General features: G+C 55.3%; 1 protein-coding gene and 1 long non-coding RNA gene across 5 annotated transcripts; one reads left to right on the forward strand and one right to left on the reverse strand.

The window, feature by feature from the left end:
* Positions 1-15: 15 nt before the first annotated feature.
* On the reverse strand, positions 16-5,575 carry MAPK7 (mitogen-activated protein kinase 7). Of its 4 annotated transcripts, none has more exons than XM_070561152.1 (7): positions 5,416-5,575; positions 4,357-4,593; positions 3,677-3,842; positions 1,956-3,034; positions 1,176-1,846; positions 639-772; positions 16-496 (listed from the first exon to the last, which is right to left on the reverse strand). In XM_070561152.1, the coding sequence occupies exons 2-7, from the start codon at positions 4,586-4,588 to the stop codon at positions 343-345; spliced, it is 2,436 nt and encodes an 811-aa protein (XP_070417253.1). In that variant the 5' UTR covers positions 4,589-4,593; positions 5,416-5,575; the 3' UTR covers positions 16-342. The 4 variants fall into 4 exon arrangements, with proteins under 4 accessions (XP_070417253.1, XP_070417252.1, XP_070417254.1 ...); XM_070561151.1 differs by lacking the exon at positions 5,416-5,575 and adding an exon at positions 4,887-5,047 and having other exon boundaries at positions 4,357-4,759; XM_070561153.1 differs by lacking the exon at positions 5,416-5,575 and adding an exon at positions 4,887-5,041.
* On the forward strand, positions 5,155-6,494 carry LOC139073972 (uncharacterized). Its single transcript, XR_011523212.1, has 2 exons — positions 5,155-5,366; positions 5,451-6,494. It is a non-coding gene; the product is annotated as an uncharacterized lncRNA (long non-coding RNA).
* Positions 6,495-16,052: the final 9,558 nt, after the last annotated feature.

A 16,052-nucleotide genomic window follows, 5' to 3' on the forward strand; every position in this document is an offset into this window, starting at 1 on the left:
AAAAGACAACTGGAGTTAGGCACTGAAGGGGACCATATATTTCACGGGCCTCATTTTGATGGCAAAAACATCGTATAATAATAATAATAATAATAACAACAACAACAATAATAATAAAAATACAATACTGAAAAGGATCGCTCCGGGAGTGGGGGTTTCCTGATGGCTTGGTGGTGGCTCAGGTGACTGCTTAAGGCTGCAGGGTGGGTCTGAGATGAACCTGCAGAATAATCCAAGCCGAGCTTCCCCTGCCGGGCCCATGGCTCCAGCCCTCAGGGATGCTCCTGTGGGCCTTGGAGCTGGGTCGGCCCGCCTCTGGTGGCAAGGCACAGGCTGTGGGCCTCAGGGCTCCTGGAGGTCAGGCAGGTCAGCCAGCAGCATCGGGGAGTCCATCTGAATCTCACGCTGCAGGGACTCAATGTCAGCAGGGTTCATGCCGTGGCCCTCAAGCCAGTCAGCAAGAAGGGAGGCTGAGAGCGAGGCCGAGTCCGCTTGGCTGCAAGGGAAAGGGAAGCAGGGAGGGTAGAGGGGAGAAGCGCTGTTAGCCTAGGGGCTCCCTGACCATCCCACGGGCAAGCTCCTCCTACACCAAGAACCCCTGCCCACAGCCCCATTCTAGCTCGGTCCAGCCATCTTACCCATCCTGTGGCCCGTCAGCCACGCCCATGTCGAAAGACTGGTTTAGGAATTCCTCCAGATCAAAACCAACACCATAGCCGGCCCCACTGCCCTTTGGAGTGCCCGAGAAGACAGGGGGCAAGGGATCCTCCACCTGCAGGGGATGACAGCAGGTTACAATGCAGGCACCATCAAGAGCAGGCTGAGGTCTGCAGGGCCCTGTCCTGATGCTGCCAGTGACTGTCTGGACACCCATGGGTGACAGCACCAGCTTCGACAATCACTGAGTGCTGGCTGGGGCCCACCTCCAGGCCGGGCACTTCCCTGGAGGCATCTTACTTGCCTCCCAACAACCTGCTCATCGCCATTCTGTTCCTTCCATGAGCAGGGGGACAAATTCAGAGATAAAGCTCCAGCTCCCACTCAGTTTTCATAGAACAAGGACACATCCAAACCTCTCCCATCCCCCTGTCCCCAACAAACAGCAAGGACATCCCAAACCCATTTTCCCTGGGCCCGGATCCAGGTGTGCCCATGGCCTGGGCCTCTCCTCTCACCTGCGACTTGGACAGCTGCTGGGTTACCAGGTTGACATCGGGTGACTCTGAGGTGGAGGGCTGAGGGGCCCCCCCGGGGTCTGGAGGGGGTGGGCCAGATGGGAAATAAGGCAGAACACCCAGAGTGCTGGGGCCAGGCAGCCCGGCAGGTGGCACAAGAGACTGGGGGGCCAGGAGGCTAGAGGAGGTGGTGGTCTGGAGAGCAGGGCCAGGGATGGGCCCAGGAGGGCCAGCAGGGTGGGGAGCAGGACCAGGGGCTGGGCAGGCAGGCTGTGGTACAGGACCAGGGGTGGAGCCTGCAGGTTGTGGTGGGGGGCCAGCAGGCTGGGCTACAGGGCCAGCAGGAGGGCTGGCGGGCCGCGCTGGGGCGGGCGTTGGTACCAGGGCTTGGGCTGGTGCTGGGGTGGGGGCTGGGGGCTGGGCCATGCGAGTCCAGCGCTCCAGCAGGCTGCGATCATTGTCACTGAGCACCAGCCCAGCCAGGGGATCAGTGGAGGGGCCCCCAGAGGCCCCAGCTCCTCGCTCCTTGCGCTCCCGCTCCTGCCGACGCTTTTCCCGCTCCTTGGCTCGCTCCTGCCGCCGCCGCCGCTTCTCTTCCCGCTCCCGCTGGCGCTCCTGGGCTGTCACTGGCTTCCGAGGCTCAGGAGCTTCCAGGGGAGCACTAGGGCCATCTGCAGGGAAGTTGGGCAGGGGAAAGGTAAGAGCCTGAGGCCCTGTCCAAGTCTGGAGTCACTCCTCCGCCACCCCACCCCCTGGCCAGCCACTGCCTCCACAAGGCACCTCTGAGCCGGCTCCGCAAGGACTTGAGCAGGGCAGCTTTGAGGGCTGCCTTGGTGTTGTCTGAGATGGCACCTTCTCTCTTCGGAGGGGCTGGTTCACTGGGCGGCGGGGGTGGCTGCAGGGTCAGATCAATGGTGTCAGGCGCAGGACCGGAGCATGGCGGTGGGGCTGGAGGAGGTGACTCCATGGCACAGTCCCCACTGGAAGCCCATGGACTGGGCATCTCAATGTCGGAGCAGCCAGGCTCACTGGCCACAGGCTGCAGGGAAGGCTGGAAGCGGATCTGCTGGCGAATGCCCTCACGCCTTGCATGGAAGTCCTCAATCTCAGCCACAATGGCCTCCTTAATGCGCTCCCGGGTGAGGGCTTCACGGTCAAAGGCAAAGTCAAAGGGTGGGGCACAGTCAGGCTCATCATCAGGGTCATGATACTTGGCCAGGAAGGGGTGGCGAAGGGCGGCAGCTGCTGAGATGCGGGCGCTGGGCTCGAAACGCAGCATGCGCCCCAGCAGTGAGAGGGCCTGGCGGTCAGCACCTGGATACACTGTCTCCCAGGGCACAGGCTGGCGCGGCGGCAGGCTCTGGATGTAGGCCCGCACCCTCTCAGCCCCCACAGCCTGAATCACAGCTGGCGATGGGGTACCCAGCACCATCATGATCAGCTGCAGCTGGTGCACGTAGTTTTTGCCTGGGAAGAGCTGGCGTCTGGCCAGCATTTCACCGAAGATGCAGCCCACAGACCACAGGTCAATAGCCTGGGTATATTCATGCAGTGAGAGCATGAGCTCAGGGGCACGGTACCAGCGCGTGGCCACATACTCAGTCATGAAATACTGGTGCTCAGCGGGCGAGGTGCACAGGCCGCGAGCCATGCCAAAGTCACCAATCTTGAGCTCGCAGTTCTCATTCACCAACAGGTTGGAGGGCTTGAGGTCACGGTGGATGACCTGAGCTGAATGCATGTACTTGAGGCCCCGCAGCAGCTGGTACAGGAAGTAGCGCACGTGCTCCAGCGTAAGCGGCTGCGAGGAGTGGATGATCTGGTGCAGGTCACTCTCCATCAGGTCCAAGACCACATAGCTAGAAGGGGCAGGGAAGAGAGACATGGCTTGTCTCGCCCACACTCCAGTCCTATCTTCACCACACCCTTCTGGCTTCAGACACGTAACAGCCTTACCCTTCGACTCTGTAAGGGCCAATGGCATGGTATGGTACGAAGATTCTAGATTCTCTATGACTTTTCCATGAACTTTAGTGAAGTTGTATCACTTTTCTCTCCAGACGTAGTTTCCCCATCATAGAAAAGATGGGGGTGGACTAAACCAGGTCTGGCCAATAGGTTTAGTTTTGGGGCCATCTCCATTGTTTGGTAGTGCCTGCTTGAAAAACTATGATGAAATTACGAAGCCTCCTCCATTTTCTGTAGGAAAGTTCTGAGATTGATTAGTGATGTCTGCTATGGGAGTAGGAGGGTGCACTTATGGTATGAAAGTCCCACATTTGCCATCCTATATACTGAGATTCCATAAAACCGCCTGTCCTCTTCCTGAGGAATCACAGTCATCCCGGACAAAGCCGTAAGGGAGCACTGGTACTGGAACTGTGGGAATTTTCCCAGCCTGCCACGTTAGGTTCAGCTGCCCTCCCAGAACTTCAGCAATATGGTCCCAGCCTTCAGAAAAGGACCCAATTCTGCCTCCCTCTCCCACCCCTGCTCCTTACACAGATTTGAACTCGCCATAGGGCACGGTGGGCCTCAGGATGTCCTTGATGGCAATGATGTTGTCGTGCTTGAAGTGTTTGAGAATCTTCAGCTCCCTGAGGGTCCGCTTGGCATTGGTCACCACGTCAAAAGCGTTAGGGATCTTCTTAATGGCCACCTGCTGGCCTGGGGAGCAGAGAAAAGGCAGACAGCATAAGGCACGTGGGGGTAGGTGCGCGCGGCCCAAGGCCCCTTTCAACACCTCCCTGCCAGGATGCAAACAGCGGCCACGCGCCAAGCCCCCACCGCCCAGCCCTGAGCTCAGCACTCGCCTAAGGGCTCAGGTTCCCCCACATCTGTCCCCTGAGGCAGGTGCCAAGAGCGCAAAGGTAGCGACAGGAATCCCTGGCGCAGCCCGCTGGGGGCTGCACAGCCGGCCAGAGGCAGCCTGGACCGCAGCCCTGTGCCCACTCCGCCTCGCGCCGCGCCGCCCGCGCGCTCGGGCCAGGCTCTGCCCCGGACATGAGGCCGCCCCGGCCTCACTGGGACGGTCACGCAAGGAGGGAGCGGGCTGCCGGGCCGGCATCCAGCCCCCGCGAGCAGCACGCCCAGCGCAGCCCGGCACCCGGGCGGCACCCCCGATCCGCGCACCGGAGCGGGACCCCCGCCGGCCTCCTGCCGGGCCGCGGCCGGGGCTCACCGGTGAGGCGGCGGCGCGCGGAGGACACCACGCCGTAGGCGCCGTTGCCGATGGTCTCGATGATCTCGTACTCGTCCCCCACGTCGAAGGTCACGTCGAAGGAGCGGGCTTTGAGCAGGGCCAGGTTCTTGGCCGCCACGGAGGCGGCGGCGCTGGCGGGCTCCGCCTTCACAGGCCCGGGGGGCTCCCCGGAGCCGTCCTCGCCGTCTTCCTCCTTCAGGGGCTCGGCCATGGCGTCTGCGTGGAGACGCGGGAGAGGAGGGGCCCGCCCCCCGGGCCTCAGTTTCCCCCCTGTGAGGCGGGGCAGGACCAGGGAACTTCCGAGTTCCCGGAGCGGAGCCAGCGGGAGCCGGGGAGGGGGCGGAAGAGAGCGCGGGCGCGCGTCGGCCGCGCACACCCGGGGCTCGGCGCCGAGCGCGGGTGCGGGCGGACGCGGGCCGGCGGGGGAGGCGCCGCGAGGCGCGGTCCAGGAAGGGCGGGAGGGCGGGGCGCTCCGCTTCCCTCGCCCGCGTTCACGCACGGCGCCTCACCTCGGCGTCGCCTCGCGGCTTTCGGGGGTCCCGGGACCCCCCGACCTCCCGTCCCCGGCGGAGAGGCACTCCAGGAGCCGCTCACTCACTTATTCAAGGCCGCCGCCACCACCTCGGCGTCGGGCTCGCCCTGCCGGCCCCCGCCCCGCCTCCAAGAACACGCTCCTTCCAGCCTCTGGCCAATCGCTGGGCGGCCTCCGAGGAGGTTCCCACCCCTCAGACTTGCGGCATCCAATCCGGGCCCGCCGGCCGAGGAAGCCACGCCTCCGCCCGCGCGCGCGCGCCGCTGTCCAGCTCGCCGGCGGGAGCCGCCCAGAGGGCGCCCGGCTCTTCCCAGGGGTGTGCTCCCGGCCGGGCGCCGTCTTCTGACGCATGCGCGCTGGCGGCCCCGAGCGCGCGTGAACGGAAGGCAACGCCCCCGTACGTGCGCGCGCGCGCGGGCGTAACCCCAGCTATCGGCTCGGTCTCCTCCAGCCAGTGGTAGGTGGTCACGGGAGGTCGGAGGGGCTAAGGTGCTGGGGACTGTTACCTTGGCGGCCGAGTCACGAAATCCCCCTCTTTTAGGCCCTTCCTCCCTCGTCAGTCCCCATCGCCCGGGGGATTGTGCCCCACCATCTTCTGGATCAGTCGGGGAGCCGGGCTGTGAGAATGCATGATCCCGAGTAGAGGGTGATCCGTCACGTCCAACCACAGAGATCCAGGTCCTCCAGGATTCTAGAGCGTCCGGCCTGAAGCTGCCACTGACTTCCGGTGGCTGGTCCTCTCCGCGCAGCTTCCGGCGTCCCTGGGCCTCGGCTGACGGTTTCCCGTGTCCGGCGCGTTGTCTCCGGGCGGCGGCTGTGTCCCACGGCTTCCGCTGGGTGGGTCGCGGCGGGGCTGAGGGGCAGCGGGTGGGTCGTCCGGCCTCGGCCTCTCGGGCCAGCAGAGCCCGCGCTGGAGACCAGGTGCCCTCGCCCCCTCCAGAGCCCCGTAATTCGTTCATTCGTCCAGCACGTGCTTAGCGACCACCGTTCCCGCTCGGCCCGGTGTCCAGGTGGTGGAGGCGACGTGGTGGGCAGTGGGAGCGGGGGGAAGGTGTTAAGCAGGGGCTCGAGGTGGGGCTGGAAGGAGGAAGGTTCTGGAGTGCGGACTCCACAGGTGGCTTTCTCCACCAACTGCGAAGAGCGGGAAGGGCCGAGCTCGAGCCGGGGAAACAGGGAGGCGGAGGCTGGGAGGCCGAGGAGCAGAGGAGCCAGTGTATTGAATTAAACGAAAGAATTTACCAGCTCCTCAGAAGCCCTTCTCTTTTCTAGTGGTGACAGTTTCTTTTTGTTCACTCTTTTCCATACTTTTGCACTGAATTTTAAGAAGTTTGTTAGAATCTAAACATTAAGGTAGAAAAGTAGATAGTACTGCATTTTTAAAAACTCAACAAAGAAACATGTATTTAGGAGTATTAGGTCAGCCCCAGGATAAATAAATATCTAGTATTTAGACAAAGATCATATGGGCCTCCTGAGTTTAAAACTATAAATTTGTTTCTGATTTTCCTGACAGCTTAGTAAAAAGCCGAATTATCTGTCACACGATTTGCATTGAACATTAATAAAGAAATCATATTCATGGGAAGCGGACATTTTCTGTCACTGAGGTCTGAAAGAATTTCTCCGATGACCTTTCTTTAGGTGATACAGTGGACATTCTTCCCTGACTCTGAGGCACGTGCAGTGTAAGGCCTGCGGGGCCCCTCAGTGGAGGTAGAGGGTGTACAAAAGCAGGACACAAACACGTCTCCAGGGGGCCGGGTGGACAGCTGTGTGATGATGCTGTCTAACCCAGGAATAAAACCTGAAGTATCAGAAGAGACTCATAAACTATGTATCTTCTAAGTACCTCTCTGTGACTGTTTCAGCAAGGCAGGGTATACAAGTTACAGACTATTCCACAATCTCTGCTAGAGACTCCCTGCTTCTCATTTACCTTCAATCCCCTATGAGCTGCTTTGCCTTTCCCCTCACTCAGCCCTGAATCTGTCCTGGAAAAGTTATCAATCATCAAACTATAGTGAAAGCCAATGGACATTCTTCAGTCCTTGCCTTACTGAGCTCTGCTGCATGTGACACGACTGACCTCTTCTTTAAAAAGGAATGTTTCACGTCGTTCAAAACAATGTAAAAAGGTTTAAGTAAAAAATCTTGGTCCTTCTTCTGGATGCCTGCCTTTTTTTCTTTTCTTTTTTTAATTGAAGTACCGTTGGTTTGTAACGTATCAATTTCAGGTGTACATCATTTTGATTTCCGTATAGACTGCATCGTCTTCACCACCAGAAGTCTAGTGGCCGTGTGTCACTGTACACATGTGCCCCTTTACCCCTTTTGCCCTCCCATCCCCTTTCCCTTCTGGTAACCACCAATCTGTTTTCTATATCTTTGTGTTTGTTTGTGTACCTTCCACGTATAAGTGAGATCATATAATATTTGTCTTTCTCTATCTGACTTATTTCACTTAGCTAATACCCTCAAGGTCCATCTATGTTGTTGCAAATGGCAAGATTTCATCTTTTTTATGGCTGAGTAGTATTCCATTGTGTATATATACCACATCTTTATCCATTCATGCATTAATGGACACTTAGGTTGTTTCCACGTCTTGGCTATTGTGAATAGTGCTGCAGTGAACATTATAGTTTCTTACTGGAAATAAGAAACAAGCAATAGAGAGTCAACACAAGTAAGTACAAATACGTGTTTTTATTATCCTCCCCTTCAATATACACAAGGTAGCATTTTACATGCACTTTTCCTGAAGATCATTAAATATCCATAACCAGAGAGGTCCCTCATTCTTTTTTTATAACAGCTTTTTTGAGATATAATTCACATACTATAAAATTATTATAGTGAGCAATTCAGTGTTTTTCAGTGTGTTCACAGAGTTGTGCAACCATCACAACTACCTAATTTTAGAACATTTGCATCACCCGAAAAGAAACCCGTTAGCAGTGACTCCTCAGTTCTCCTCCCCCATCTACTTTGTGTCTCTGGATTTGCCTACCCTGGACATTTCACATAAATGGAATCTTACGATATATGACCTTTTGTGTCGACTTCCTTCACTTGGCATAATGATTTCAAGATTCATCCTTGTAGCATGGGTCAGGATTTCCTTCCTCTTTTTTTTTATTCGCACCTGTGCTAACAACTGTTGCCAGTCTTTTTTTTTTTTCCTACTTTTTCTCCCCAAATCCCTCCAGTACATAGTTGTATATTTTAGTTGTGGGTCCTTCTAGTTGTGGCATGTGGGATGCCACCTCAGCATGACCTGATGAGCGATGCCATGTTCACACCCAAGATCCAAACTGGTGAAACCCTGGGCCGCTGAAGCAGAGCGTGTGAACCCAACCGCTTGGCCATGGGGCCAGCCCCTCATTCCTTTCTAAGACCAAATATGTTGCATTGTTTGGACATACCAAATTTTGTTTATTTGTTCATCAGTTGATGGACATTTGAGTTATTTCCACTTTTTGGCAATTATAAATGATGATGCTGCTGTGAACATTTATGTACAAGTTTTCATGTGGACATGTTTCCAGTTCTCTTGGGTATATGCCTAGGGTTGGGATTGCTGGCTCATGTGGTAAACTTTTATGTTTAACTTTTTGTGGAACTGCCAAACTGTTTTCTCCAGTGGCTGCCCCACTTTACAATCTGAACAGCAATATTTGAGGGTTCTAATTTCTCCACATCCTCACCAACACTTGTTATTTTCCCTTTTTTTTTTTTTTTTACTTAGATCCATCCTAGTGGGTGTGAAGTGGTATGTCATTGTGGTTTTCATTTGCATTTCCCTCATGACTAACGATGTTCAGCATCTTTTTGTGTTCTTTGGGGAAATGTCTATTCAAATCCTTTGTCCATTTTTAATTGCATTATTTACCTTTTTATCGTTGAGTTATAAGAGTTCTTTATATATTTGGCATATAAATCCCTTATCAGATATAAGATTTACAAATATTTATTCCCATTCTGTGGATTGTCTTTTCACTTTCTTGATAGTATCATTTGAAGCACAAAAGATTGTAAAATTTGAAAGTTTTAGTTGAGATGAATTCCAATTTATCTGTGTTTTTTGTCATTGTGCTTTTGATGTCGCATCTAAGAGACCACCTCATTCTTTTTTACAGCTGCATAGTATCCATTTACAAGTGCAATCGATTTAACCAACACCCTCCAGGTGACAGTTAGATTCGTTTACATTTTTTGCTGTTGTAAACAGTGCTGTCATGAATCGTCTTGAACACACCATTTTGCGCCCTGCAATCGTATCTGCAGGATAAATAGCCAGAAGTGGGAGTGCCAAGTTAAAGATTGTGCTTGTAATTGTAAAAGTTAATATCAAATTTCTGTTCTTAGAGATTGTACCCATTTAGACTTCCACCAGCAGTATGGGGGAATGACTCACACAGTGCTTTTTAAAAGCTTGGAATTATTTGCCTACGTTAAAAATGGGGCGATATCATAAAAATCATGATTTCTGGGTTGGTTGGTTGGTATTTTCCAGAAAATCAGAAGATCTGTCAACATCAGACCTACATTTCCACATAGCAGTTATGGACTAACTGAGCAGTAGCCCCACCATTGGACGGGCGTGGGCTCTCCAGTTCACCCACCGCTCCCTGATACCTCCCCAGCACAGTTCAAGTGTCACATGCCATTTATCATTGTACTTGCACCATTGTTTTCTACATATTATTAAAAGCAGGAAAACAAAAGAGGCTGACAGGACATGTGTCAAAACAATGAAGACTATCACATGTATTATATACAAATATTCACGTCTCTGGACTCATGTCTCCTGCCTAGCCACTGTGGGCATTTGAGTTTACGATTCCTGGTTTGGGCTACTGGGAGTGTCTGAAGACTTTTGAGTAGGAAACTGCCCTTCAGAGTTGCCTTCCTGAAAAATCTTTCTGGCAAACAGCACGGAGGGTGTCCTTGAAGGAGGGAGGCTAGAGACATGGGGATTACTGTCAGTCCAGGTGACTGATGGGGGTCTGGACTAGGCAGTGGCAGCAGGAACACAGAGCATGGGTCCCTGAAAGAAGAATGTGGAGGGAGGCAAGTGCAGGAGGTGTCAGAGTTTCTGGGTAGGCAGTGGAGATGTCATCGAGATGGGGACCCCCAAAGAGGAACCGGTTGGGGTGCGTGATGCGCTCTGTGGTGGACGTTTGGCTCCAGTCCCGTCCTATCACGTGGTGATTCCCAGCTCTGATCAAGCCCCAAGGCCGTCCTGAGCTGCAGACCAGTAGCCCTCATCCTTTGGGAAGCATCAGGGAGCTCCCAGCGGCAGACTCCTTCAAACACCCTCCAGGGGCTGCACCCCCTGCCTCCCTCCCCACCCCGCTCCTTCAAACACCCTCCAGGGGCTGCACCCCCTGCCTCCCTCCCCACCCCCCGAGCCCACAGCCTCAGCCAGGGTGTGTGCTGATTGGCCAGACCTGAGTCATCTGTGCCTCTGGAAGGAGGAGGGGACTCCAGCCCCAGCCAAACACCTCAGATTGTGAGCAGCTGAGAGCCATTGTCCCAAAGGAAACCTGGGCTTTAAGGAAAGTGGGATGGGTGCTGGGCCAGTAGAAATAGCAGTGTGCCCTACCCATCCATACCTCTGCCGCCTGAGGAGGTCTGGTCAATGATGTGGATTAAGGCTGCCCCAGCTAGAGAAGCCCAAGGTGACCTGGGCTACATGCCAAACTATACGACCCAGTGGACTTTTTTTATGGTATGAATTAGGACTGCCCCAGGGAGAGAAGCCCAGGGCATCCTCACCTACATGCCGATCTATATGGCCAGATTCGTATCTAAAGTTATATGACCGCACAATAACCAGACCCCATCTGCACTGAAATCATTTAATGACTTTTTACATCATCTTTTTTTTTTTTTCCAGTAAAAATAAGTCACGTACCCATGCCTTATAAAATTAGCCCTAACCCTCAACTCAGGGCAGCAGCAGGAGCTCTGACTGCCCGTGGGTCCTGTCCCCACGCACCAGCTCTGCCTGCCCATGGGTCCTGTCCCCATGCTATTCCACACTATTCTCTAAATAAAAGAGCACTACTGCCAGATCTTGAGAGTCTAAGAAATCTTTCTTTCGACTCCTCGGCTCACCGATCCCGCATCAGTTAAGTCTGAGGAACTCAGGGTGGGGCTCTGTCCTGGAAAACTGCTCCGCCGATGTTCCTGCCTTCATTCCAGTCCCAGAGCGCCTTAATCTAAAGACACTTTGGGATCAGAGACAACCTGGTTTTGAAGCCTGCTCTGCCACATCGTGGCCCAGGCATTCGCTATTGTCTGTGCTGTGCTGGGGTCATAACCGTGAACGTGCAGCCCCGGCCCGCTCCCTCACAGGGGAGCCCCGTCCTCACCCAGGCAGCTCCTGGCCCTGTCACAGGTGCCAAGATGGGGATGCACAGGCACAGGGGAGCTAGGAGAGGCCCCTCGCTCAGCCGGGGAGGTCAGGGGTGAACATCTAAGTTGGGACCTAATGGACAAGCAAGTGCCAGCCAGGCTAAGGGGCCAGGAGCATGGAAGAGGGAAGGGGCCAGAGAGGTAGGCAGAAGCCTGACCATGTAGGACCCCAAGGCCATGGAGGGTGCGGAGACTGGACAGCCCTGACCTCAGTGTCCTCGTCTGTAAAGTGGGGATGTTCAGACCTCTCTGGTTGGGCTTTTTTATGGATTCGAGAAATGATAGCCAGGAAAGCACCTGGCGCAGAGCCTGGCCCCTCAGAGATGCTGGACCAGCAGTCATTGCTTGGAACTCCCCCCAGACTGGGAGGCATTTGAGTAACATCTTGGGTGTGTAAACATTTCTACCTTCACCTTGTCCTTCCAGAGGAGGCCATTGTCTCGGTTTACAGCTGAGAAAACAGGCTCAGCGGGGGAGGGAGAGTGAGTGACCCAAGGGCCACAAAACATGGGTGGGGGGACCGGCTGACTCCCGGCAGCCAGTTCCCATTCTTTACACACAGACACACCTCGCTGACCAACGCCAGCACCATGAATAATCTGGTTCTGTCACCCAGTGAGTGGCTGGGGCATCCGGGGGGAAAGCCCACATGGCCAGACCACATCTCACACCCACGTCTGCAGAGGCCAACGGAAGCTGCTCCCCGGTCCCCCTCTTTTGAGGGCAGGCAGTTGTCAGTCTGCAGGGCCCCCTCCCCTTTCTCCCCCGCTTTCCTCAGCCTGCTGCTCCTGGTGCCACCTGTCGGACAGGGTGGCCTGTGGAAATCGCAAACAGAATGTTCCCTCCCAAGAAGGTGGCCAGTTTAACTGATGAGCCTGCAAAGGATGCTGCCTCTTCTCAACAGGGCACTTCTGGTGCCGGTGGGACAGCGTGGCGAGGGAGGTTGGGAACAAGAACTTCCTCCATGAGCCCTCAGACCTTGCCATAGAGGTAATGACTGAGTTGTAATCACCTCAGCTGGTGACCTTAGGCAAACCTCAGCCTTCTCTGAACCTCAGTCTCATCTTCTGTGTAACAATGGTAGTGATTGAGTCCACCATCATGCATGAAGGAATCTGTCTCCCCAAGGCTGGAAATAGGGAGTTGGTCTAAATTATGACTGGTTCCAGGCCTGATTTGAAGATAGACCCTGCTGTTAACCACACAAATGGTATGGGCTGGGGGCGGGCAGGAGTCTGAGCAGTCTCGAGGGAGGGGCCCATGGCTGGAGAGGGAGCAAGGCAAGCCAGAACAGCCCATTCTCTCAGCCCTCAACCTGGAATGATCAGTAAGATTGCATCACGCTGCAAGTAACAAAAACCCACCAACCATGGTTTAAACACATGGAGATTTATTTTTCTTTCATCATAAGAAATCCAAAGGACCTTGGTTTAGCTGCCCGGTAATGCTTGTCAGGGACTAAGGCTCTATCTTCCCAATTTGCCATCATCTTCCTGACATTTTGTCCCTCTTAACTCATGGCTGCAAGATGGCTGCTGTACTCCAACCATCACATTCATGCTCCAGACAGGATAAAAGAGGGAGAAGGACATGGTGCTACATCTGTCCCCTATCATCACAAGAGCAAACACCTTCCTGGTAGCCGCCAGCAGACAGGCACTTACGTCTCCTTAGAACTGTGTCACGAGGCCACCTCCTGCTGCAAAGGAGGCTCAAATGGGCACATAGCTACCCCCAAATCAGGGTTGGTTAGGAAGGAAGAAGTGAGGAACATATTGAGTAGGTGGCCTACAGGTGAAAGGGGCAAAGCCAGGTCTACTGGGCTAGAGGGCAGGTGGGAAGCTCCTAGTGCCCGAGCCCGGATAGGCCTCTTCTAGGGGACCCTGAGGGCTGGCAGCCTGGGGGGGCTAGGTTCCCCACTCAAGGTCCACAGTCTCCCCAGTGCAACCACCTTTCTCGTCTCTCCCAGCTCTGGGAAATCCTGTGCTCTTTCCAAAAGGTGGCGGGCACCGAGGCCCCGCTCAGCCCAGAGCCCAGTGTCTCCAGATGACAAGCAGGAGGGCCAGGGCGGGGGCGGCAAGGCCAGGGCTGGCCGGCAGCTTCAGCCTGCCCCTCCCGCCTCCACCCAGCACTGCCAAGCCCAACAGGCCACATGTCACACCACGACGCCCGTGCACACTGGCGGTCACCAGAGTTCACATGTGCACACCGTCACAGAAACAGGACACGCTCATATCCACACAGGGATGCACGAGATACAGGGACCCTGCTCTGCACACACACACGGGGATGCAGGGGCACGCACAGACAACCCTCCTACATACACATTTACATTCACACTCAGATGTGCACAAGAACTCACAGAGGCTTGCATAGGCACACACACAGGGGCATATGTGTGTACACAGGAACGATACACACACAAACTGTTGGGACATACACTCTGGGAACACACGTGAGGACTTGCACACACATGCAAACACACACACACACACCCCTTCCTTCTGTGGCGCTTCCCCTTGGTCTGCTTTTACCTGAGCACACAGAGTGGCCAGGACAAGCTGCCTCCGTTCCTGTAGATCATGAGGAAAATAGGAAGGGCAATTTCCGCCTGAAAGTGCCTTACACGTGGAGACCAGGGGGGCAATGCTGATCCCACAGGGGCACAGGCCTGCCAAGCGTGGTGGGGCTTGTAAAATCCCAGAGTCAGGGAGCTGGGAGGGGGCGCAGGCGGCTGCTGCCTGTGCCCAACAAGCAGGCGGTGTGGCTTGAGGCAGCGCACACCTGCCCACAGGGCACAGGCCATGGCAGAGTGGGATCCCAGTCCAGCCAGGGGCATTTGCATGCCAGCCCCCTGCAGGAAGGGACTGCCCCCGAGGCCAGCCTGGAACTGAGTGTGGCTGGTGGAGGGAGAGCAGGAAGCCTGTCGGGAAGTCGCCGTCCCTGAGGCCTGGGTGGTGGGCTGAATTCATGACCAGCTTGGGGCCATTTGTGGTTTCTCAGCACCCCTCTCCTTGCCCCTGCTTCCACTATTCAGCACACCCAGGCCAACCACGCACCTGGGCGGGGTGTGGAAGGTGGTCTCATCTGTCACAGTGCCTGGAGCTCCACTGTTGGTGCTGCAGTCCCCCATGGTCCCAAGAGAACCCGGGAGCTGGGTAGGCACACAGGCTGACACTGCCCGTCCCAGAGCACTCCCAAGGCCTGCCTGTGCTTGTCCTGGGTGAAGGATGGAGAGTCGTATCTGCTCTGCCCTTGGAAGTCCCAGGACTTCCAGGGAGACTGACACAAACGAATGTCATCAGGGAGTCAACCTTGTAGCCGTATGCCTCTCCCGGCTCCCCCGCTGCTCCCGTGCCTTCTCTGGAAGCATGGAGAGACACGGCCATGGCTCCATCCTCTCCTCACTCTGCTCCTCCCTGAGCTCAGCACGACCATGTCCGACCCTGCTCCAGCCCAGCCCTCTCCTCTGAGCTCCAAATCCAACACCCAGTGCTCCCCAGACATCTCCCTGAGGATTCCCACAAGCCCTCCAATTCCTGTGGCCAGTACCACGCTCGCCAACCCCCCGCCCCAGGTGCCTCCTCTCAGCAAATGGCACCTCCTTCCAGGCCAGGCAGCTGGGGGTCACCCACGACCCCGCGCTCGCCCTCGCCCTCACCCCTGATCTACCACTCCAACCTACTTGGGCGTCCAGAGCAGGCCCAAATCCAGAGCTTTAGCCACTCACCCAACAAGACTGAGTGCCTACTACGCACTCGGCACTGTTCCAGGTGCTGGGGATTAGACAGTGGGCGAGACAGACGCAAATCCCTGCCCTGGAGGAGCTTAGAGTTCGGTTGAGAGAGAGCAATAAAATAAGTCGACTCAATTACACAGCGTCTTAGAAGGTGAGAGGCACCATGCAGAAAAAGAGAGCAGGTGATGGAGGTGGAAAGTGCTGATGAGGGAGGTGATTATAATTTTAAATAGAATGGTCAGAGAAGGCCAGATAGAGATGGTGACATCAGAGTAAGGATTTGAAGGAGGAGAGGGAGTGAGCCCTGTGGAGATGTGAGGGAAAAGCATCAGGCAGAGGGAACAGCAAGTGCAAAGGCCCTGAGGCATGGGTATGCATGGCATGTGTGAGGAAGCTATAGCCGGAGCAGAGTGACTAGGGGAGACAGTGTTGGAGAAGCACCATTTTTACTGCTAGCTGCCTAGTTTCAGCTACGATCGTTTCTCACCGGGACTATTGCAGTCACCTCCTGCTGTCCTCTTGGCGTCCTCTCTTGCTTCTGTAACCTGTTCCCTGCACAGCACCCAGAGGGATCCTTCAAAAAACATGGATTGGGGCCGTCCCGGTGGCCCAGCAGTTAAGTTCCCACGTTCCGCTTCTCGGTGGCCTGCGGTTCGCTGGTTCGGATCCCGGGTGTGGACATGGCACCGCTTGGCAAAAGCCATGCTGTGGTAGGCGTCCCACCTATAAAGTAGAGGAAGATGGGAATGGATGTTAGCTCAGGGCCAGTCTTCCTCAGCAAAAAAAAAGAGGAGGATTGGCAGTAGTTAGCTCAGGGCTAATCTTCCTCAAAAAAAAAAAAACGGATCAGATGGTGTCTCTGCAATAACTTCCCCATCCCACGGGAGAGACTCATTACCTGCATGGCCCTGCTCACCAAGGATGGAAGGGAGATGGAGGAGGTGGCAGTCGGTGAAGGGACCAGCTTCTCTGAGGCCTGAG

The sequence above is a fragment of the Equus przewalskii genome, chromosome 10 (assembly GCF_037783145.1).
Source record: "Equus przewalskii isolate Varuska chromosome 10, EquPr2, whole genome shotgun sequence".
In the NCBI taxonomy this organism is placed as follows: domain Eukaryota; kingdom Metazoa; phylum Chordata; class Mammalia; order Perissodactyla; family Equidae; genus Equus; species Equus przewalskii.

Bases quoted from the DNA above. Each gene is read 5' to 3' on its own strand.
- MAPK7 (XM_070561152.1), bottom strand. From the start codon at position 4,588: ATGGCCGAGCCCCTGAAGGAGGAAGACGGCGAGGACGGCTCCGGGGAG. The intron at 1,847-1,955 runs GTGCCTTGTGGA...ACTTCCCTGCAG, and splicing joins CTTGCGGAGCCGGCTCAGAG to ATGGCCCTAGTGCTCCCCTG. The intron at 773-1,175 runs GTGAGAGGAGAG...CATCCCCTGCAG, and splicing joins AGCAGCTGTCCAAGTCGCAG to GTGGAGGATCCCTTGCCCCC.